Here is a 25051-nt window from a genome sequence, read left to right on the forward strand (position 1 = left end):
TTGACTGTATGCATATGTTGTTGTTCTGCTTTGAAAATTATGAAACCAGACTTCAATCACAGGCTGTCCATTGTACATGAAATTTCATCTTTGGATTAAAGACAGGTTTGGATTTCCTAGAACATCCTCCTTTTATCATGACTAGAGCATTATAATTAGACTCCCTATTGTCGAAAGACAGTGTAACTAAGTAGTTCAACCGCATAATATGAATGAGGCCAGTGTTATGATATTGGAAACAGTCTGAGGTTGATTCCAGATTTTGCTCAAATGGATAATTGACCAGTGCGGATTCTCAAAAAGCTTTTGTATTTTTAAATGATATGGAGTCACTGAGAGCTTGTGAATCTTATAATGTGAGCAGGTCTGTGAAGTGTGTAAGACTGTGCTTGTTTGTGTTCAGTTTAAACTCACTCTGCTCCTGGACATTGCTGTTTGTCAGATGTTTGTTAGAGCATATCACCACATCAGAAAAAGTTTAAATTAATTTGATAAATTTCCCCCTGGATAATGTTTGTATGGCTAAGTTATATGTAGAATAATCATTCAGACATTGTTTTAAGAATTACAGTTCTAATCCGTGAAAAAGTGCCCATCAATCAGGTTTGAGAGTTAATATTTACCAAACCACATGGCTATAATGACCAACCAAGCAATGCAGTCATTTCAAAATAGTAGACATTTCACATTCACATGGATTTTCTAGAGAACTGTTTTAAATACTTGAACTGTGTGAGCTCAGATCCAACCAATTAAAAATGCTTGAAATGTTACAGAGAGGGAAAAGACAGACACAAATGTCAGAGAGTGAGAAAAAGTAATAAAATAGCTTAATTGCAGTATTGTCCTCCTTCTCATTGCAGTGGTTGAAACCAGAGTCCAAGTTTCTTTTTCTCAAGGCCATCAGTTTCATGAGGAAGAAAACTGTAATAAAGAGATGTGGAGAAACTCCATCTGTTTCCCTTTGTTTCTGAGTGCACATTTTGTCATAGAGAAACATTACAAAAAAGATAAACGGAGTTTCTTTTTTAAAACCTGCATTCATTCATTTTTTTGGCCACTTGGGGGCATCACACCAACCTGTAAGCACCTTACATATTATCACCTTATAAACATGTTGTGACTAACTAGTTAGCAAACAGTTTGTTATTTACACATCCACCAGAAACATTAGCATTCAATTTGAGTCATGTTTCTGGCCATCTGACAACTGTCAGTCTTGTGCTCACTCTCCTTTTAGCTCTGTTCTCGTCTTTGCCATCTCCTGAGGGAAATATCTGGCTCTTTAGCTGATACATGTTCTACTATGTTCACCAGCTAGTCACCATCTGGGGCTAGTAGTCTACAGTTGTTTTTTAGTAGGGGTGTGAACCTTTTGCTATCTCATGATTCGATTTCAGTCCTTGGGGTTCACGATTTGATTCAAAATCAGTTCTTGATTGAAATTTCTGACTTAAAATCAACTTGCTATTCAGTACACAGGGGTGCTAATTTCTGGATCTATCAGTCTGCGGTGTGCTAAGACAGACAGTGTGGAAAATAATGGCATGAAAGCAGCTCTAGGTGATGGCGTGTGATGTGAGCCTGGGCATTTGTAATGTTCCTTGATGTACTTGATTTTCATTTTGCTTAGAGGGCAATGTTACTGGGGGTATAAACTTTTTTACAATATTGCTTTTTCATTTAAAAACATTTCATGGCTCCTGACATGACAGCTCATGACACCTGTGAAGATTTGCTGCTTTTCTTTTTAATCATTTTTATAATATTTATTGTTAATTATTTTGAGGTTGGGCTGTTGGCTGAGGTTAGCATTTTTCTGCATTGAGTACTTTTACTTTTAATACTTTTAGTACATTTTGATGATTATACTTACAAAGTTTTATTTGAGTAACATTTCCATTGTTAGTGTCCAGTATTATCACAGTGTGGTCTTAGTACTTTTACTGAAGTACAGGATCTGAGTACTTCCTCCACCACTGCCCCTGTCTGTCTATCAAGGTAAACAAACACTTAATAATTATATTATATAGTTAATATGTTTTCTAACAAGTTAGGTTAGAACACCCACAGCCTAACTCCGCCGCTGAGCCTCCCCCTTTAAGGAAGTTGGCCTTGTAGGTAACCTGTGTGTGCGTGTGTGTGTGACGCAGACTTGCAGGTTTGTTGTGGGAAGCGAGTCTCCCGGTGTGTGACAGAAGGACCAGCATGTTGCCACATTCACAGAAACGTGTATGCCATAAGGGGTAGTTAAGTTACTTTAGTCAGCCTTAACATGGCTTTTTAAGCATAATATAACAAAGTTTCTGTTCATGTAGTGTTACCACAGCATCCTCCTGCTTTCCTCAGAGCAGAGTTGTGTTCAACTTATAACAAATAAATTACTAGTGGAAACATCGAGCTAGCTAGATAACCGTAGCAACAGTGACACTATGGTCAAAGAACTGCAATAAAATTATTCATGGTCATACGTTACATGCCGCCACCAGTTTGCAGAGTCGATGCAAAACAAAATGTTGTAAATCAACTTATGTGTTGTAGTGATGAGAGTCTGCAAGTAGTGTTTTTACTTGCATTTGGCAAGTGGCAAGTGCCAATTTTGGACCCTGTTGGAAACCTAACGTTTGCAGCGACTGACTAGCACGTAGCCAGCAACACTGCTTACTGCAATTGTGTTTTATGAAAGCCTGAAAGGACTTTTATGATGAAAACTGCTGCCTGTTGCAGCCAAAAACAACGCTATGAGAGCGGTGAGAGTGATCCCGCACAGCAAAGCTGAGAACCATAAAACCAAAACAATGAGCTGAAAGAAGTACCAGAAGCTTCCATATGAAATATTTCCAATTAGAATGGGATCTTTACTAGTAATTCTGCCATATCAATGAATAATGTAAATAAGCGGCAATACTGTTTTTAAATGTTGTTTATACTGATAGTGTTCTCTAGTTATTAGAAGCCTTTGAAATAGTACTAATTTTAAATGTAATTGAGCCTCCATAGGCTTATATCAGCAGCCACGATTCACATATTTTATTAGTTCCAAAAAGTGACATTACACAATCTGAAACTCCTAATAAATGTCTGTTTTTTTCTGTCCTGTACTTTTATCCCAGTTTACAACCCTGACTATATGTGAGACCTAACATTCAGGGTTAACCTGAATATCCACTCCAAAGTGTTTCTCCATCTCTGAATGGTCCAGAATAGACTGTGAAGATGAATCGAATTCTCTCAAAGCTAAAATGATGAGAGGTCAAAACTCTGGCTGCGTTCAAAAGACACTTTCTGGAGCCACCTCGTTGACAATAAATAAAAGGCTGGTTCTGTCGACACTCCAGATGTGTGCGATGGGTGGCTTCCAAAGAATGTGGGCACATTTTAGAGCTGACTGGAAATCAAGCTTACATGGGTGAAAAAGCTCAAAACAAACATTCAAAGAATGTACAAACTCTGCTTCCCGTTCTTTGTCAGAGAAGCAGCTCAGTTGTCGACGAGATCTGAGATAAAATAATTCAGGTTTCAGGAAACATCTGCATGTGTAACTGGGAAGATTTTCAATTTCTTTTAAATATATGATTTCACTTTCACTTTAGGTTTATAAGCCTGTCATCAAACAAAGGTCAAAGTTCACAGACATTAATTAAGTTTTGTTGTTTACTTTCTCCGTATGTAAGCTTCATATTTGTTTTTTTACTGCGAAGAGAGCCACAGGTGGCTCCATAAAAGCACTAACAAGACATATGTTTGTCACATTTTGTTACAGCGGAGGATCACACTTAAGTGAAATCTGTTGAAGTTGTAGCCCGGAAAATCCTCAGGCAGCCAGGTATGAGAATTGCAACCATGTGAGGGAGGAAAAGCTCATCAAGACTTAAGGGATGACAAATTCCACCATCTGCATGTGGATCTGACACTGATGCATGAAAGGTAAGTCAAAAAGTTTGAAATTCAAGTGCTGATCAGAAAGTTCTTCAGAAGCAGTTTGGTGAAGAAATGTGTGGACGAAGTCAGCGTGGCGATGCAGATGACGTAAGGATAGACGTGAGTGGCAGTGGAGCGTGGCCATTCTGGGAGGGATGAGGTGAGGTGATGGTGGGCGCTGTTGTAACGCCTGTCACAGCACACGCATGCTTTGTGTACACAGGGTGTTAAGAGCTGTCAGACAGGTATGGCTCAGGCTTGATCTGAGCAGTGATTGATCGCACAGGTTCAGGTGGAGTTCACGGGAGGTCTCTGGTATCATTGGCAAAATGAGTGACAGACACAAAATAGGGTGATGGAATATTATCAGGAAGCCATTTGTAATGCGGGGCGAGCCTGGATCTCTAAGGGGTGTTGTCTCTCTGAAATGAAGTCATCCATCACCTCCACTTCATACTTGATTAGGTCATGAGTAGTTTTTAAAGAGAAAGAGAGAAGAATGATAACCAGAATGATATCCAAAGTTAGAGGTTGTAGCGTAAAACATAGTCAGTTGAAATACTGAATATTCCATTAAAATTAAAAATCAAGGGTTTCAGATTATACTGAAGTATACTGAAGTCAACCTTATAGAAGCATTTACAATTGATCACAAATGTTTATGGTATAAATAAAGTCCTATTGCATACACACACCTGAATAAAAGTAGTATTTTCGCAGAAAAATGGAAATAGCACAGTACCTGCTAGAACAGAAGTAAAATACTTATTTACTTTCACTTTTAGGGATTAGTCGGTTAGTCCACAGAAATACTGCAACAATTTTGATCATTGATTAATTGTAATTTTCATTGTTGTAAGGATTTGCTGCCTTTCTTTGTTTTATTCAACAACAAAGTGAATATTTTGAAGTTTTGGGAAGTCTGGGAAAACAAGTCATTTGATGACATGTTGGGCTTAGTGTGATGTGCACTTTTCTCTATTTTCTATTTTATAGACTCAACAATTCTTAACAATTTGTTAGTTCCAGCCCTAGATTAGTTAATAATAGTAATATATTTGATGCTTTTAATTTGCAACAATAATAAAAAAGAGGAAGTAGTACAAAGTTACATGTGGAATCATTAGGAAAGGAAAATGATATGCAGAATGTGATGATAAAATGAACATAAATTAATGTATATACAATATCCTGAAATGTAAGGTGGTTTACTTGTCCTGCTGTTTAAACTGCAGTAAACTAGCTTATTTTGAATAACAACTAATTGACAAGTTACACAGATGTAATCAGATTACACTACTGAAATGCTGCAGTCAAGTAAACTGACAAATGGCAATTTTAAATGTAACTTTATCAAGCATGATGATTTTTTACCAGACCTCAGAAGTCACATTCAGTGTGGAAAATGATCAGTGTACCTTGTTTTGTGTATCTTGTAATGAGATACTCCTGGAAACAGCTCAACAGCAGGTCGATGAACAGATATAATCAGTTTTTAAAAGCAGCATCTGCAGATAAGCAGGTTTCTTTATCAAGCGTGTGATTCAGTTAGACCAAAGCAATAACTGACTTTTGTTACTGCAGCGGTTCATTCAAATCTGTTGGAAATCTTACAAACTTTATGGCTTTCGTTCAGCGTGCAAAGCTGAAGCTGTAGGAAAGGATCTAAAAGCAGAATCTGCATGAAAAGGCACCTAGCACAGAGAGATAGAAAGCAGCAGCACACAGCCTGTGCTCCACTCTCTTTTCCCTGGCCTCTGTTCCTTTAATAAACTCATGGTTATCTAGTGTAACAAATGTCTCGCTGCCATCATCAAGTCCAGGCGAGGAGGGAGGAGTTTTTAATGTTCAGTTTGTTCTATGGATCGATGTCTGCTGGCATCGCCTCTCCCCTCGCCTGCACCGTGCGTAATATACTGTACCATTACCAAACGCTTTTTACGCGCATTCACTCCACATATTATCCACCGAAAACTGCCTGCGGGACTGACTGACACACGTCGATCAACATATGTGGCACTGATGGACAAAAACGGATGGTGAAAGGAGAGAATTCGTCCCCCGTAGGAGGAGGAAGAAGAAGAAGAAGAAGAAGAAGGTGAAAGAACAAGCCCGGTTTAACATCTGTTCCCCCCCGAACACGATTCCGTACTGGATTTTTTTTATAGTGAGAGAGACTGAAGTACTCCGAGAGCCAAAATAAAGACTCACACACACTCTCTCTCTCTATGCATGGACTATCGTAGACCGCATTCAGATTTCACCTGGGCACAGTAGTGAACTGCGACTCCAAAAAAAATGCCACGGAGGAAACAGCAGGCGCCCAAACGGGCTGCGGGTAAGCGATTCATTTCTGTTTAATAGGATTGTAATATTTGTGGATTTTTTTTGTTATGATTCTGCGTATAGCTTGCCTATAACACCGGGTTTCCCCCATCAAACTTTTATCATGTGGGACCCCCGAATAGATACGCATCAGATCCCGCATTTAGAGAGATATTGTCCCGAGGAGCCCCATCCGAGCAGGTTTTTATAGTTGGTTAGGATTTTGTAGCCTAGAGTTATATAACTGTGTATGTACAGTGGTGAATAATATGGTCACAGTTACCTTTCAAGCTTATGGTGAGTTTAATAATACTGGTATTCAGCTAATTCTCATTTCATCTGGGACCCTCTCTAGGGCTCCAACAGGGGACCCCAGTTTGGGAACCTGTACTGCTGTAACGTTAAGAAAGTCAAATGTTAAAACAATGGGGGGGAGGAGGGGTTGCAGCATCACAAACTGCTTCTGCAGCTGAGGGGATATTTGTAAGGCTTATAACAGCAAACACTAAAGAAAACTGTTCATTAGGATTTAAATGAAAGACAAAAAAAGCTGTGTAGTTTTCCCTCAGTGATCTGATTACTTGTCACAAGGCATTTATTCATTCACTGATCAGAAAGTTTAGTTTTCACTCAGTTGTTTTGTTTTTTTTAACCTTCCCTCACTGTGTTTGACCTGCATGAAGTGTAGAGAAGGGCTGAAAGATGTGGAGCCGCTGTATCCGTAGCAGATGAACTCTGCATGAACTCTTCATAATCTTATGGACAAATGGAGAATGGGTTACACACACATAGACACACACTCCATCCTTGCTGCTGCCAAGAAGAGGAGGACGCACATACACACACCTCCCTAACACACAGATTTAACTTTTTGTGCTGCGGGGTAATATAGAAAAATCTACCCTATGTTTACATGCAGTCTATTGTTTGTGTGTCAAATTAACTGACAGTTTATTGAATTAATAATACCATTTTCAAGGAGGTCATCATACAGTTGAGGCCAATGTGTCAGTTGTAAACTGGTTTTGTGTGCGTGAATGTTTGTGTTTATTATGCCTTGTAAGATTTAGCTCCTTTGGCACACAAAATCTCAGCATTTCCCCTCCTCCAATAGACACCATAACAAACACATCTTCTTATATTCTTACCCAGAAATGCGCAACTTGTCCTTAAGAAATGCCCACAAAATCAACATTACCCTTGACCTTATTCTCCATGGTCTTATCCACTTTCTTAGTCCACGTCAACATGATGACAGAGTTGGTGGATTAAAACTAGACTGATCAATGGTTTTTCGGGCATATGAGGATGCAATTACTTGGTTGTGGTGTGTTGCGAAGTTATCAGTCTTTATTATGGTTGCGGATGTAGCAACCAGATGGCGATTGTTCCCTGCCAATAATAGCGTCTCTTTATACCCGCTTAAGATACTGAGACCCTTATCTGCCCAGCACACTCTCAGTTTACACATACAAATGTGCGCACACACACACAGTGGCACTCGTTGGCATACAGTCACACACTAAATATTTTTCCCACATTTCACCCTCCAAAAGCCCCCTTTTCTTAAAAACAATGCCCCCAGTTTTTATTCAGAGAACTTTAGAGAAGATGCCTAAGTGATCCCTTTACACGCTCTCAGCTGCCTCGCCTGTACTCTGGTAAATGTGTCAGCCCTATAGAGAAATAAGCCTTCCAGAAGAGTTTCTTCATTGTTGAGGTAATTGTCTCCTCTTTGACAGGCACATTCATCAGTGGCTTAATGGTCAATCAAAAGTTGGCAGGCAGAGTGTTTTCATTCTTTCCTATCCACTACATTAGGAATACTTAATCAAAATGTCTCCCGGTAATGGCTGTGAAGAGTTCATGACTGACTGATCCGTTGTCTGTGCCGATAGAAAATTAACAGCTCGGCACTGGAGAGATGTGGGCCTGCAGATAAACAAATTGTGCATTAATATTTCATCTTCAAGACCTGGGATGTGCTATCAAGCGGTGGAATATTCCTGGGCTATGTTGTCATTTTTCTCGCGTTCATTTTTTTCCTCCTGTATTCTTGAAGGCTCTTTGCAGCTGTAACTCATTTCACTTGATGACTTTACTGGGGTTACAGAGAGTGACGACAAATTGATTACCTGGCAGAGCAAGAATGGAGCGAAGAGAGACGCAGGCTGACAGTCATGTTATAATAATATGTTTAATGATGTGTGGAGGGGGAACAAGGAGAGAGGAGTATTGAAATAAGAGCATGGAAGATGCAAAGGAATAGGTTTCATTTTTTTTTTCAGAGCTCTTAAAGATGCAGTATCACTCTGGGTGGAAATAGTATTTGTAAAAAAAACACCATTCCCAGCTTAAGCATCAATTCAGAGGACATTCGGCATCCAGGGTGCTTGTAATCTCCTCTGGGAATTGTATTATTAATAGGCATATTTGTAAACGTGAGACCACAGACGCACTAGTAAAGGCCAGTTGTATCTGATTTACTTCCTTTGCATACACGGGATCTATGGTAATTTAAAATGCCAATTACTCACCAGTCCAGGATTGGATGCACTAAACCTTTGCTTTATCACTGAGAAAGCATCACTAAGACAGAGGGCTATCAGGCTACAGATTCCAGGACGAAATTTGTGTATCAGGTTTATATATGGTGTAAACCTAAAGCCCTATAAGTGCATGGGATGCATTTTTGAGTGAAGGGAGCCATATGTTATTTTGCGGCCGTGGGAGTATTCCTCTTACTGTTTTTTACAATAGCTCTGTGCCTCAAACCGTTAGCCCAATTTGCTGTTAACAAGATAAATTGGAGAACAGACAAAGGCATTAAGTGTTGCAGTGCCAGCTAGTGACTGACAGCAGCTTGTGGGAATTGGCTAGCAGAAATTTCTCCTAAGTGGTTTGTTCAGAAAACATCCTACGATCAAGGCAGATGTTGTTTATCCAGTTTAGGTAGAAAAAGGAAGTCCATTTTGAATGACAAAAGCTGGGAGGAAAATGGAAGCAAATACATGGGTGTCTTATTTTATGTTTTTTAATACCAGATTACCACCCTCTTGGATGTTTTTTTTCCTGTGTTACCACACTATTCTTTTGTCTGCAGCCATTATAACAATTTTTTTTTCTTTGATTTGCTTAAAATTTGTTTACCTATTGTTGTGAATTGAGATTTGTTTTTTTTAGAATTTAAGTCCATGTGTGATTTTATAGGTGTTTTTGTTTTTTGAGGCTTCATTTGAGGCTTTGCCATTCTAAGCTTCTTCATTTGATTAACTGCAGTAAACGAGAGTTCCCATTGGCTGAAGCGTAACTGTTTCTTGTTTCTAAGTAATCAAGTTAATGATTGAATTATTAAATGGAACAATATTCTAAAGACAGATTGCTGAAATAGGAATTTCTGAATCCATACAATGAAATGTGAAAAGCCCCACTTAATACTAGATACTGTAGTTTGTAAGAGTGTTCGGTCACCTTGTCAGCTTTTTTAGCCGTCCTAAGTGCAAAACTCTGCCTCGAATGAAGTTACCAAGTGATATTATCATTAGTGAGCATTAGATTTTTGTATTTTCCTCTGCACTGTATGTCACGGATTGATTACAACAGGGCAATATATTTGTTTTGATCAAATCCAGCCTTGAAATTTTTGTTGGCTTATGAGCACACCAAACCATATACTTAGACTTTGTTGCAATGCTTGCAAGTTTCTAACTTGCAGGCGCTCCCCATAGAGACATCCTTTAATAACTTTCTCCTCATCAGCTAGTTTTCTTGCTGTATATTCTTACTACAGTAAGAAAATAAAAGATTAATATAAAGTCAGGTGGTTTAAGTGTGATCATGTTGCATTTTCTCTTGCATGCCAGTTTGGTGACACGTGTAGATAGCTAATAGTTTGCGAAGGCTTTTGTTTGCTTGAGAGGCAGACAGGGTGGTGCACTGTCTAGGTGATAAGAACCAAGACTCCTGTGCCCTCCAGCACAGTGATCTCTCTCCTCCGCTCTGCACTCTCCTGTGTGGAAAAAACAGCCTGTTATGATTGGTCTCAAAGCAAGTGCCTGTGCAGTGTTGCACCTCTCTACAGCAACTGCTCATTCACCTTGCCTTCCCTCTGAGACCTGCACTAGTTTCCAGGCAAATGACACAATTTGATATGCCGTTGGGGTGATTCATGTGGATAATGTTTCCATGTGATCATCACTGCAGAAAAGAAACTATTTCTTGTTATGTTTTTTTTTTTTTTTTCACTCATTAAGTCTGACAATAACTAGAATATTGGGAGAGTTTATTGCGAGCGGGCTAAAACTCATTATTTCTGCAAGACATCCCAAGTACAAAAGAAATTATGTTATGGTATTTTGTCCAGGTCCCAACAGATATAATGATTTACAGAGGAAAAATAGGGAGGATACTTTATAGCTTGGGTTGCTCATTTATGTGGATTTAGAGGATACAAATGCAAGGCAAGCTTACAGTTAATACAGTAGCACCGTGGGCCTGGTATTGATTACACAGAGGAGGTATGGTAACCTTTTATATGGTTTATGGTAAAATTCACTGCACCTCATGTGCTTTGTATTATTGTAATGATAGATATTCCCACCACAGTTTATATATTTGTAATTTATATCATCTGCTGTTTTGTCAAGAACATGTCATCTCTGTTTTCCATACAGAGTCAAGAAGATTTAAGTGAGGACATCCATCTTGTAGTCGTTGACCTACATGTATAGTCAGTCAGAGGGCATACATGTTGGCCATATGGTTAGGAGGTCTTTAAAAACAATCAGAGCCGGATCAGGTTAAACTAACCCACTTCTGAGTGAGGTTGGACTCAAAAGAGGTATAGACCAGCTGAGGTTCATGTGCCTACAACAGAAACAGAATGATCATGATTTAGATTTTTTTCTTAGGATCACATGTTTAAGTTGAATTTAATATCTGGAAAATGCCTAGAGTAAATGTGACATTTCCCTTCAATATGTGAGCATAAAAAAACAACAGAGAAAACATTCATCTTAAGTTATCCGCGGTGTACCTGATTTGCTTCTTATCAAATCCTTAATGAGCTTCAATTAAGATTTATTATGCAAATTAACCCTCAGCTGCTACTGACTGCAGGAGCAGGAGCTATGACAATATTGTGCTAATGGTGTGATCTGTAACAATTACAAAGGTAAACTGCTTTCACACTGCACGCTCCACAAGTCTCTGAGAGGTCAGTCTGCTAAATATGCATTCAGGTGTTTTGGTGATTTGGAAATTTGTTTATTAAATCTCTGTCATGGTATATTTTAGACAACAGCTGATTCAATTGTAATAGTATTACTGATATAGGACATAATAATATGCATTGCTACTGTTAGTAGCTGCAGTCTTTATATACTAATAATTATCTCTACTGTCAGTAGATGTATTTACTTCTTCTAGCTGATTAGTCAAAGCTGGAGAAAAATGATTATTGGTCTTTAAAAACCTAATTTCTTGGCAAAATGAAGGGTTATTAAACACGTTTCATTTTAAATATAAGCGACACATATTACTTAAATGAAGCTAGCAAGTGTCATTTTATCCTGAACTAATGTAAAACCCACCTTCATTAAAAATTTAACAATAAACAAACCTCAAAATGGAGATCTACAACCACTTTTCTGATCACCACAGTAACTGCACACAGCGAGGTTATGTCCAAAGGAAGTGCTCCTCAACCCTTTTCTCTAGCACTGTATGAAGTTGTGAACCTTGCACCTTTTGCAACTTCATTTAGCACGGGGCTGATGGCTTCCTGACAGCTTTATAGCCTACATGTTTTATGAGTCGTCATGCAGCGCAATTACATAGGACCTAATTTGATGAATCAAGTCAATGTTTCACTGGCTCTCTTGACCTTGCTGGCCTGCGATCTTATGTCTCTCCGTGTGGGTCAAACAGGGGCTTTCATGCGCTGTACAATTCACTCATACTAAAAAAGAAAATCTACAACATCACACTCTGCCTGCCAACAGCACCTGTTATTACAGCCAATCAAGAATGTACTAATTTGTAATGAGCTATTGTCGGTTTGTTTTAATTGGCTTTGGCAAACCATCAGTCCAAATGAATCAATTAATCAGCCAGTCAAAGCAAAATAATACATTTCTAAATTCCACCATAGTGCAGTGCAAAATTATTCTTATGTTTCTGATCTTTGTTTATATCTATAATAATGTAACATAGTCTTAGTGTCTGAAAGTAGACGAGCAGACATAATTCCAGTTGAAGGTATTTTTGAGTCGTCTCCTCATAATTTACTCCATCTAAACACCTTTAACTCAGTGATTGAAACTGGTGTGTTTTGAGTGGCACAACCATGGAGACAGCATGCAAGAGTAACAAAGAGCAGCTCACATTTAACATGGCAGAAAACATCAACTCTATTAAGCCATCAAAGAAGCCAATAATATATATGTTAAGTTTTTTATGTATCAAGAACCATGATGTTTATCCTAAACTACTTACATTTTATTAACTGTAAATGTGATAGTTAAGCTATCGAATTGTTTAGCTAACACTTTGTTTGCTTGAAACAGCTACAGAAAGCTTAATTTACACATGCAAGACATAAAATAGTTAAGAAACAATTTGACTTAGTACAATTGAATTGGAAACCAACCAGCACTGTTAGCTGGCTAATTGTTCCTTGTATTGTTAATGCTTGTATTGCACTGTTGTTATCTAACAAACTCTTCTCTCAATAGAAACACTGATTTGGGGGATAGAAACTCCGGCTTTCTAATTAGTGAAGCTTTCAAATACTGAATGGCTCATTTGATAATTTTTGTGAGCAGCAGACAAGTTTTAATGTCAAACTGAATGTAAAATGACAAGAATAAAGAGTTTGTTTTTGCTCATGGCGGGGGGTCCAGTGGATCATGCACCCTATTAAACACATTAACATTCGGCCCCCTGACACCTCGAGGTGCAATTTTGATGTTTTTGCTGAAGCCAACATATGGACATGAATAAAGAATGACAATTTATGATAGTGCCAGTTTACTGTATACCTTTTGTTAACTGAGATTTTTTAAAATGATATGCTTGTGATTAAAAGAAATCTTAAAGCACAATAATGTGTTTAGAATTAATAATCTATTTTTGTTTATCTAGTTTTGTTGTTGTGAGCAATGATGATTTTAATAGATAAAATACTTTAAATGTACTTATATTTTCTCAATATATGTTAAGCACAAAGTTGTCAAATTTACTGCAGCATAAGCACATAGAGAGGTTCAAACATATAGAAAGAAAAAAAGGCAAATTAATGCATTTAGAGACAAAAAGATTTGAAATAAATTTAAGAAATGTTTTTAAAAAAGAAAGAGCAGGCTAATCTCTAAGCATGCAAAAAGATTCCAGTGTTTATGTAAGGTTAGAAGCAGAGTTTAGGTGTATATGTGTGTTTGGGCCATTGGGCTTCCTTTGATTGTCATCTGAACAAAAATACCCTAATCCTGCACCTAAACCACCTAAGAGATTCTGCACCGCATTGTGTTTAGAGCCTGTTCCTTAGTGCCTGCCTGTTTGTGTCGTCAGTATGTGATGAGGTAGTCTGTTGAAACAGCTTAATTGATACTCATTAAACAGCAGTGACAGCTTAGGTGTCCTTGATGAATGTAGAATAATTCTGTTGTACTTACAACTTGATTAAGGAGAAGCACACAACATGTCAGTGCTGTAGCCTATGGCTTGGTCTGTATGCACTTACAAGCTACTTAAAATGATCAGTCTCATTGGTCATGCTACCTGCAAGCCGCCCTTAAGTTAATCCGTTGCAATTGCATGTGCCAACAACTTCTCAAACTCTAAATGAAAAAGTATTTTAAAAAAACAGCTCATACTTTATTTGACTTTGATTTTGATAACTTGGAAAGTGTAACACCTAAGAATATACTTCATCTGCAAATGTGAATTATGTTGACTTTTCTTTGTGTTTATTCAGCCACAGTCTGGCATTTCCAGACAATAATAAAGTCAATGGATGTCATGCAGATGAAAAATGTGCATCTTGTATTATTTCAGTTAAAAATTAGAGGCAATTGGAATTGGTTCAAAATTGACTGTCTTTGTAACGAGTGCATGACGAATGGTATAATTTAGAGAAGAAAATGAATGTTGGGAAACCAAAAATATTATTCCACAGCATTTTATATGCCATGATATTCCATGAAGATGAACTAATTTTACTAAATACCCCACAAAATCTACTCACAATATTTTCCTACATCATCATAGAAACATAGTTCACACAGTGGAGATGGGGTCATCAGGGCAGATACTCAAGTTATCATAACGATCTGATTTTGGAGTTGTTTTATTTTTGTTTCGTTTAAAATCCTTATCACTTGCAGATTTTAAGGCCTGTGTAGCTTCTCGCTTTGCTGACATCTGATTAAACTGAAGCTCTGCACTGTAACAGGACGAGCCCTTCTCTCCATTTTGAGAATACATGAAAGAGGGGGAATTTCCGCAGAGGGCGGATTTACAACTTTATCCTCACATGATTAATATTACACAGGGAGGTCTTTGTACAGGAAGCAGCATGTCTAATTATGGTCCAACTGTGTCTGACTGAGAGCAAACATGATGCCAAAAGCTGCCAGTAGGAACTGCACTGACACGTCACGCATACGGTTCACGTGGGTGCGGGGTGATGTCATCGTCACCCAAATTTCATGATCAAGCCCACAACTGATTGAGCAACGGCAGAAGTCTGGCTTTCAGTGTAGTACGTCCAACTGGCAACAAGCTTCAAGAAACACTGTGCGCATATGGGATTTAGCTTCAATAAAACCGGGGAAATGTATTTTTACTTTTTTTATGTTTTCAAGGTTACACATGTCTACCAAACACAAAATAAGACCCATGACCTCACTGATGATAACTACAGTATGTCCACATTTGCTGTAAGAGTAGATACAGATTCATTACCCTCCCCCCTTTACAAGAATTTCAGGGACTCCATGTCCTCCCACATTTGCCTGTTCATCATATATCTCAGCCCAGACATTCAAGAGGTTGCTAGCCAGGCCAGCCATAAGTCATCCTGCCTATCAAGACGAGACTGTGTTTCTCAGCTTGATTTTCAGCTGTTGCTTGTAAACCAGAACAGCATTCTAAGATTAACTGAGTGACAGGGAGGCCTCTAAAAGCAAACTATAATAGTACAATATGTTACAGTCATATTTTATGGCTTTTAGTGTGTGAGGCCAAGTATGCGTATGTGTGTAGACGGATCAGCTGGAAGATCTAATAGGCGTGCATTGCACCTTAGGGAGCGTAGAAAATAATGATCCTGTGTTACTGCTGTTTTTCATTAGGCTGATAATAATAATACAGGTGGACAAGTCACAGGAAGCCTGGTTGGACCTGGTCATCGTCACAAATGCACATCAAATGTGACAAGGTTATTTTTTTAATCCTTTTTTTTCAAAGCTTGTTTTCAATATGTGGAGTATTCCTTTGAAGAATATGTTTTTGTCTTGAAGTGTGTGTGTGCATGTGTGCTTCTGTGTCTGCCTGCGAAAAAGTCATTGATATAGAACTAACTGTCAAAATAAGTCGTGTTCAATCCAAAACCGTTTAAGTTGTCAAGGACACATTTTCCTCTGTCCCATATCCTGACAAACATTGAGTCAGCAATTGTCTGTTGTATTTTCAGTACTGGTATCTCGTGCTCCCCCCCAGGCCATTTTAAAGTTGTAGAAAGTGGTCATTTTCTCTGTGTCAGTAGGGGGTCAGTGTTGTGACAGTCAGCGAAGGTATTCAGTCTGGTGAAACAGAGTCCATTGGGAACCCTAAAGACATTTTGTCCGGCATAGTCGCCTCTTGCTGTCTGTCTTCATCCCTGTTTCATTGTACTCATGGTGCTTGTGGAAAGTCTAGAGAAGCTTGAAACATTTGTCAGATTATTTCCAGATCTCCAAACTTTTATTCAGACCTGACACACCTAAGGCTACTCAGCTGTCAACTGGCAGAAATTTTAAACTCACCCATGAAATCGACATATATGAACTCTATTGAATATTTGCTTTTGCAAAGCTGCCTCTCTGTGTGGGCATTTGTCCTTCTGTCAAACTAGTTCTTGTTATATATAGCACTTATTCTGTCTGAATATCTACCTGTCCCTCTACCTCTCTGTCTCACTCACTCTGTTAGTGACTGACATGTGCTCTCTGTGCTGTATAGTGTATCCCTGGTAACTGTCGCCTGGGGCACTAAAATGCAACAGAGGTCACACACAGATCATTCCTTTCGCCAAAGGCCCTGACTTTAACAGAGAGTGACCCGCGCAGGACAGTGGCGCAGCGGCTGGTCAGTGAGGGATCTAGAAATTACATGAATATAATTTGCTCCATCATCACAATTATAGAGTCATTAGAGAGCTTGTTTTTATTTGTGTGTGTGTGTGTGTGTGTGTGTGTGTGTGTGTGTGTGTGTGAGAGAGTATAAACCTGGTTTAGATGAGAGGGAAACGTGAGATTGGCAGATTAACAGATAAATCATATCTTTGGCACACTTACTTGCTTCAGTTTTAAGTGTTATATTAGACATATGTACAACTAGTTTTGAGAGCTTTGTGGAAATTATGAAATCATATGGAGGAAGAATCTGTGATCAGCAAAGTTCACCCCTATATTTTACCAGGTCTGTGCCAACAAATATTTCACTTAGCATTCAGCCTGAAGTCATCTTCAAATAACCTGAAGATTTATCTGTATCTAGAAAATCGGACACTTTAGTGATAATAGCTACATTAGTGTGATACTTAAAATATTTTTTTCATAATTGTGATTAAATTATTCTAATCATGTGCATAAATATTTAGTGGTGACTGCTATGTAGCTGTCTACTTATCGTAATAATGACAAAATGCTGGTCAGTCACATCTGACAAAGCTGAAAATATCAGATATCACCTAACTGATCCTGTTTGACTTTGCTAACGTTAGCTTGCACAGACTGACAGAAAAATCTGCTGCGCATCTCTTAAATTCCTGATAAAGATCCTGATAAAGATTTTAAGTGCTTGAGTTAAGTATGACTGAAGGATTACGAATATTGTTTAGCTCTCAGTCAGTGTTTGATTACTGAAAAATGACGTGCAAATTAAACTATCTCTAGATTGTTGTTTGTCAGACAGACTCATCACTCTTGGTATTTGTGAACAGCAAAAATACGCAATGTTCGCAATTTTTTTAAATATCAAAAAACTACAGAGTGGCGTTTCTCTCTCTAGCAAACAGTCTTTCAATGTACAGACATTGGTTTTCATGCACGTTTACTAGATAACAGCCAACAGTTTAATTTTGTAGTTTGGCTAAATTAAATAAATAAATGCTGTTACAGCTTATGAGATCTAAAAGTGATAAGCCTTCTAACAGCTTTGAGTCTGCCCTTGATTTAATGGGGGACAGTTGGGAGCAGGGAGGTTGTAGTTACGGGTCATTGTCACAATGGCATGCTCTGGCTCAAACCCTGAACATTGTACCAAATTATTTCTAGTCTCACTGTTGCTCTCTAACAACAGAATAATGCGGCAGCTGACCTTGTAGGCCAAAACCTCATTAAATCCGCAAACAGTGACATTAACAATGTAAAACAATTATATCAGTTATCACAATCCACTTCATATGTCATGATATGCACTTCTGTCTTTTGGAATGTGGTTTGTTTCTTTCCATTCATAGCCGCTGCTCTTTTTGCAGCCTTGAATAGCTCCTTTGAAGCCTGCTATAATCCCTAACCAGGAATTCCTCACTCCCTCAGTGAATTAGTTGTTGATGTGGTGGATCCGTTGCACCCAACTTCCAGGGGGGCACCCTGACTTGCCGGCTTCACCGTTCATCCTCGGCTGCTGGCTCAGTGTATCCGACCAGTTTTCTTTTTCTTATGCCTCGTCTGCCACATCTTCACATGCCACAGTGAAGCAAGCAGCACCCGTTAGTGCCATACAACTACTTGCAGAGTGTGATAACATTTTATTTCTTCATTCCGAGACTTGTGACTGAGGGTGGCTTAGTAGGACTTGATTAAGTTTCTGCTTGAGTATGTCTGTGAGGGTTAATAAGGGTACTTTGGATTCTGTTGAAACATGAGAAATAAAGCCAGGTGCCACATGGACACATTCCTCTTTTAGTCTGAATTTTTCCACTTGGTTTAGAAAAACTTGCTTTGTGTCTTTGAGAAACATTCAGATGACTTTCATATCAGTCTAATTTCTATTTTGAGTCTCTGCCCTCCTACATAATCTTCACCTGTTTACCCCAGTTCTGGAAGTGAGGATGAAAAAGAGAGGGGTTACAAGCCCTTCAGCTAATCAGTCTCTTTGTGCACATGCTAGTGTCTTTATGTGCCCTTGCAATTGTTAGTTGTTTGTGGGTTTGTGCGTGCGTTTGTATGTGTGAGTGCCTTTATGTTTGCATGTGTTTCCTACATGCTCCATGGCAGCCCTCACACCCTGGCAGCGACCCAGCTGAAAAGTTCCGGTACTGTCCAGACGCATCCTTTAGGGACCTCATCAGCCCCTGAATTTCCTTCCCCTCACGCCTGAGGGCATCCATATTCATTTCCTCCACTGATTTGGGGAAAATGATGAAAGGCTGGCTTTTTTCCCATCTCTTATTTCCTGCCAAGGTTGCCTGCATTTCAATGCAACGTAAATCTGCAAAGACCTGCAAACACGTTCCCATTTGGACATGACCAGTTCCATGTTATTAGTATCATGCCATGTCCAAATGAAAAAGAGAGGCCCAGGGTTATTATTGTCATAAGTTAGTGTCAGAATCCTTGTGTGGATCATTGCACCGTATAGTATATTAATCATTTAGTCTTAAAACTGGCTCTTTGTTGAATTACTCAAGTTTCACGATTGTATTTACTTAATAAAGTAAATATGTCATCCACAGTAAAGTTATGAGGGATTGATGATATCGTGGTGATAGCTGCATTGGTTTGAAATAAATCTGTGATTAAACTGGTGGGTGGGTATTTACTCTTACCGGAGATGGGAAATGAATGTTAATGAAAATAACAGTCACATACAGTAATAACCCAACTCTGTAATTATTGGCGTGCTTTGATGATGCCATATATACTCAACACACACATGCGCCCACTTAACTAAACCTCAGGTATTGTGGAGGGCAGGATCCTGCCCTCCACAATACACAACAGCACTCAGGGTGGGGCGTCGAGGCCCAATGAAGGAGCAGGCTTTTAGTTGCCGAGACAACCCAAAACACACATGTACACAAAGGGAAGGCCCCACTGTGAGAGAGGATCATCTCCACCTCTGGCTGGATAAAGAGCGGTGTCGCTCCACTCACTGGAATGCACTCCTGCCCTACAGGCGTATACAGCAGAGTATGTATATGGTTTGCAAGCATCCCACACTCATCATTATTCTTGACACACCAGTCATGGAGGTTTTACTTACAATATCATACCTAAAACACCTTGTTCGCATGTGAAAATATAATTGAAGTGCTCACATGAGCAGTTATTACAAAACTATGTTTTGCTTGAAATAAGTGAGATTCTTTGTTGCTAACAAAAGATTTCAGTAGCAAAGCTGAGATTTTTACCAAGCATGGAATTTCAGCTGACTGCAAAACAGTAAATCACTTAAAGTTGTTAATCCATCTGGATGATTTCCCGTCTGTTTTCATTCCAAAATTGAAATTTGAATTTTGAAGTGATCAGGACAACGTTATATCTGATACTTGCGTCGCTGTTTTCTCTCTTGTAGTCAGTGTGACAGCTCACTCTCAAAAATGGCAGTTGATAGTTTTCACTAGTGGATTTGTGAAGCTCAGAACTAAGTCTGTATTGTTGGGCTCCAAATCTGGGCCACATATGATAACAGAATTATCCTTCTGTACAGTAAGCGTGCAGATAGTCATACAACTGTCTGTCATCTAAGGCCTGCAAGATGCAAAATAGCTTGTGGCTGTGGGCGTCTGATAGACCTCAGTTTCTTTTATAGGGCAGCTTTAACTCTACACAGAGAGTGTGTGGGCATGTTTCACTCTGACCCAAACACACTTTTCCTGCTGACTGGCTCAGCAAAGTAGTTTGTGTACAGGGGGCAGTGCGTCTCTCACCATGAGGGCAGGTTATATTTTGGTGGACACAGTGTCACCTCTACATTTATGTAATGCAATTTCCTCAACACATTCCACAATCTGAAAATGAATACAGTTCATGTTACTGTAGAGACTGAGCTTTAAAACGAATTTCTAACAAAGAAAGACAGCCATCCCTTAGCTAAACCATGTAGACCATTTCAAGTCCAGTAACTTTTTCCATGACTCTTGTTTTAAAATTAATAAAATTATTATTATGGGCTGTGCAGGTTCAGTTGCATTAGGCTAATATATAAAGGAGCTTCAATGTAAGGCCATCTGGAAAATACAGATTTTAAAGGGGGTGAGTAAAACTTAAGTGCTGTTACGGGAAACGACTCAGCTAATTGTAAACAGCTGCAGGTGATATCACCCCTCAGACTACAGACAAAGCAGGGGCAAAAGGTCCCACCGAAAAGCTCAGGATTTAAAGGAACACTTGAATTCAGTCTGATCTACTGAAGAGAAACTGTCCGTTTTAACAATAAATGATACCAATTTAGTCCGTCTCCAAGTGACAAATGTTTTTTTGTGAACAGTCATGCATTTGCACTGCAACATCCTACAGGCAAAACCCCCACTGAAAAGCCCATTAGAATCAAATGAATGTCAAATTCTGCACAAAGTGTTTGCACATGACAAACATCTAACATGGCTAATTGCAGATAAGTGTCAGGGTGAAATGTGTTTTGAGCCTAAGATGGTGCAAAATGGCGTCATGTATTTTTGTTTTAGTACAGTGGTGATAAAGCCTAGGGTTCTTGTAAATGTGCTAGAAACACAAGATCTCTGATAAATATTTATCTACGTCCTTAGTGTTTGTCAGCACTGACTCATAGTGGTTGTTAGAGACAGGAATCTTCTTTTCATGTAACAAAAGGACACATGCTATACAGACTATTTATAAAGATAAATAAATATTCTGGATTTTCCCATTGTGCATTCAGTGTATTATCACTTTAACAACAAAGCATAATCTGTCAAATTGAGCTGAAACTATTTTCATTAGAAAATTAATTGGCAACTATTTTAATAATCAATGAATTGTTTAAGGCAAAAATGTCAAAAAATGTTCCAGTTTTTAATTGACTATTTGATGCTTTTGTTTGTCATAAATAATAATTAACTCAATGTATTTTTTCTTGGTGGAATAAAACAAAATAAATGAAAATGGTAACTTGGGATACTGTGTTGGTCATTTTTCCCCTTTTTTCACAATTTTATTGACAAAACGATTGAATGGTTAATGGAGAAAACAATCAGCAGATTGATGAATAATGAAAAGAATCATTAGTTGCAGCCCTGGCCTGTCAAAGTTAGTTTTTGTTTCTTGGGTTGGTATTTTTGGTGACTTTTCTAGTACTTAACATTGTGTTCCTGTGTCTCCTTGTACTGGAGTTGTACTGCTTCCAGTGATGCCATGTAGTGGAGGGACTGGGCACCATCTTGTGTCCTGAGCAATAGCAGCAGGCTGTTCCATGGCAGCACACCAGCTGCCTGTAGTAGAGAGGGAGAGGTGCTGGGCCGGCCTATCTCAGATTTGGGTCTGTGAGTTATTGACACTCTTTGATAAACCCTTCTGAATGACACTGGTATAATTCAGCCTAAAAGTTTGCACTGTCACCGGGATGAGCTAACTGTCTTCGCTGAATATATGGCTGCAATTTTCGAAATAGGTTTATAGCAATTCTTGGGAGAGGAGGGCGAGATAGCGATATTACTGACTTTATCACTGCAGCTGAGCTGCATCTAGCACTTCTCCCCTCTGTATCTCTCTATTCCTCCGCTGTAGAGCAGTGACGGATCACACAACACACATATTGTAGGTATTACTAAAGAGAAAAGAGTCCACCTCCTAATGGGGGACAGGGAAATGATATGTCACTATTACAGTAATGCTGTATTATCCCCTCTTATTATACTCTTACATGTTTCTTCTTCCCTCTGGGTGGATTTTACATTAAGTTTAGTATCTTAACTCAGTGTTTATCTCAGTGTTTGTCTTCTTACAAATAGATCTCATACACTGGCTATCTGGATAAGCATTCATGGTGTTTTTTCATCAGATGGGTTATTTTCTCTGAATTAGTACTCAAGTGCAGTTTGTTATGTTGCTATGTCTCAACTGTTCTCCTTCTCAGATAATATTATCTTTTTGCCTAATGTGTAATTTAAGGACATTATCAAAATTTGCCAAAACTTTTTCATTCTGTTTTTATCTGACTTTTGATGATCTATATTTATCCCAACAATTACTACTTGAAATGAGTGAAATAGAATCACAGTGGATGTAATTTAATAATAATGGTAGACTTGTTAAGCAAAATAATGAGTCACCCTGTCTATAAACTGCACCTTTAATCCCACCTAATTTTTCTCAGTCAGGCTGCATTCCTAATGTATTTTTGTCAGTGTAATATGAACAGCTCATTGTTGAAATCTTACTGAATCTTTTTTTTCTCTTTTTCCTTTCATGTGTTGAGACAGAATCTGAACCCCGTAAGAATCTAATATACTGAGCCCAGTATAGTGCATCCTATAAATTGATTTTGACCCAGCCTTTGAACAAAAGGAACACTGTTGCATTGCCATCCAAGGCTGATGCCACTCCCTCTTTGGCTCACACTGAATACTCTCCTTTAATAGTGTGATGGGTGGTAGCTGGCTGACAAAAAATGTGCCTTATTTAGTTGGTTGAGGAGAGGTAGACAGAGTGAGGATGGGGTTTCTGTGACTGGCACCGATCAATCACTCTGTGAGGGGAAGCTAATGAAGCAGGCTATGGTTTATTAAAGGGTTAGTAGAGAAAAGATTACTGCATGGCTTCAGAAGCCCTGGAGAGGAGGATACAATGCACCTCTAATGGTTAGGGGCTAGCCATAAAGCAATCAAGGTGTTTACTCTAAGCTGACTCCTATTATCCGATCTGGGTGGCAACACAGATAGTTTTTAAATCTGTGTTTTTTGGCAAAGGTGAGGGAGAAAATAAATATTGCACTACTAAAGAATGTTGATATGCTGCAGGTTTGGATGCCGTTTTACAGTTTGAGGGTGAAGTCAGATTTACTCAAGATAATAGTCCTAACAAGAATACAAACTACACTGTTTCACAATATTTCACCACTGCAAGTTAGCCGTTGTATTGGCATTTGCAAATACAATCCTGATTTTAGGCTAACTTTCATCGGACGAAGTCTATAAAATAACCTTATTCTGAAAAAATATGAGCACATTGAAACCAAGGCACTCGCTAAGACAGTTTGAAAGACAAATGAGTAGCAGGGGAGTGAAAAATGCAAAGCAGATGTTTTTCCCACCGTTTTTAATGGCAGCAAGACATTACTGATGCCATTACAGAGACCTTTTATGGCTTCTTTTAATCCCCTGGCCTGCCTGAGGAAAGAAACCCCTTGTGGTGCAAAGTAGCCTCTTTACTTCAGAACGACAATTTGAACCCATTTCCAACTCACTTCCCTAATCTGCCAAAGGGTTTTACATGGCTTCCTCTGTAATTATTCTGCTCTGAAATCAAAGGTAAAGAGGCATTAAAATACTCCTCTTAGGTAAACATATGCTGCTCATCAGGTAGGGCTTGACTCAAAGTGTCTTTTGTAACAAATAGTCCCAAAATACTGTAGCTCGTGCATCGTTTTTTTCCCCTGCTGCAACTTATTTTGGTCATTTGGTTCACATTTTCAAACAAAGCAATCATTCATAATAAGATCTGATTTGGAGTGTGAGATTTACATGCAGTGCAGTGTTCACTGTCTGCCTTCTGCATCAGACCCAACCTGTAAAGCTCAGGGGAGCACTTATAGGGGTCTGGTTAGGGGCTAAAAATGGAGGAGATGAACTATATGGCTCCATCCCACAGTCCAGCCAACAGTATATCAGTGGAATCTCAGCCGCATGGGCGTGTGTGTGAACGCTCTACTCATAAATATCTTCCCCAACCCCCGCTCACACCACCCCAAAGGGGCCTCTCTGATGGTGATGGCGAAAGGATGTCGCTGTCTGGGTGATTGAGTGCTGCTGGTCCTGGCCATGGGCACATCCCTGCGCTCTGAGCCCAAGTGGGAGGCCTACCGCTGAGCGTTGGCCTGAAGGGACTAGCCTGAAGGCGAGCTGAAGCGCAGCAGCAGGATGTGCCTCTCCTTCTGTTTCTCTGACACAAGAACACCAACTCAGTTCAACTGCTTCAGTCACAATGAATAGAATATACAGTAGAAAGTATTAAATTAGTTGAGTATTTTCATACAAATGTTTTTCAATTCAAACTAAATTTTACACATGCATTTATATATGTTAAATCTGTGTGAACTGGCCTTATCTTTACTTGCACCCCATCTCCCTAAGTCTTTGTCATTCTCACCCACTCAGAAATCTGAAATAATCAAGGCGCAGTAATTAGCCTTACTTGCTGCATTGTAATTGGGGGCAGAAGGAGGTTGCTCATTCTATATTTTTCCCCCCTGTTTGATAATTGCAGACTTTAGCGTGCCCTCTGTTTAATTTTTGTGATCCGCCTAAGCTCATTCCCATAGATGCCGCTGTTATTTTAATACAGTGGCTCTTGTGCTTTTCATCAGTCATCAGAAGCTCCAGCGTATTGAGAGAGGGGAGAGTTCATTTTGGAAACCCACTGTC

General features: G+C 39.0%; 1 protein-coding gene across 3 annotated transcripts in view; it reads left to right on the top strand.

Moving 5' to 3' along the window:
• The window catches only part of LOC123975244 (teashirt homolog 2), a 105477-nt gene that overhangs the window by 60731 nt on the left and 19695 nt on the right, over positions 1-25051 (top strand). For 2 of the 3 annotated variants that reach the window (XM_046056545.1, XM_046056546.1), the window contains exon 3: positions 3764-3927. In XM_046056545.1, coding sequence (XP_045912501.1) covers positions 3921-3927 — 7 coding nt within the window. In that variant the 5' untranslated portion in view covers positions 3764-3920. Of the gene's footprint in view, positions 1-3763; positions 3928-5812; positions 6260-25051 lie in introns of those variants that run through there. The other variant, XM_046056544.1, reaches the window with a different exon arrangement.

This window comes from Micropterus dolomieu, linkage group LG08 (assembly GCF_021292245.1).
Source record: "Micropterus dolomieu isolate WLL.071019.BEF.003 ecotype Adirondacks linkage group LG08, ASM2129224v1, whole genome shotgun sequence".
NCBI lineage: Eukaryota > Metazoa > Chordata > Actinopteri > Centrarchiformes > Centrarchidae > Micropterus > Micropterus dolomieu.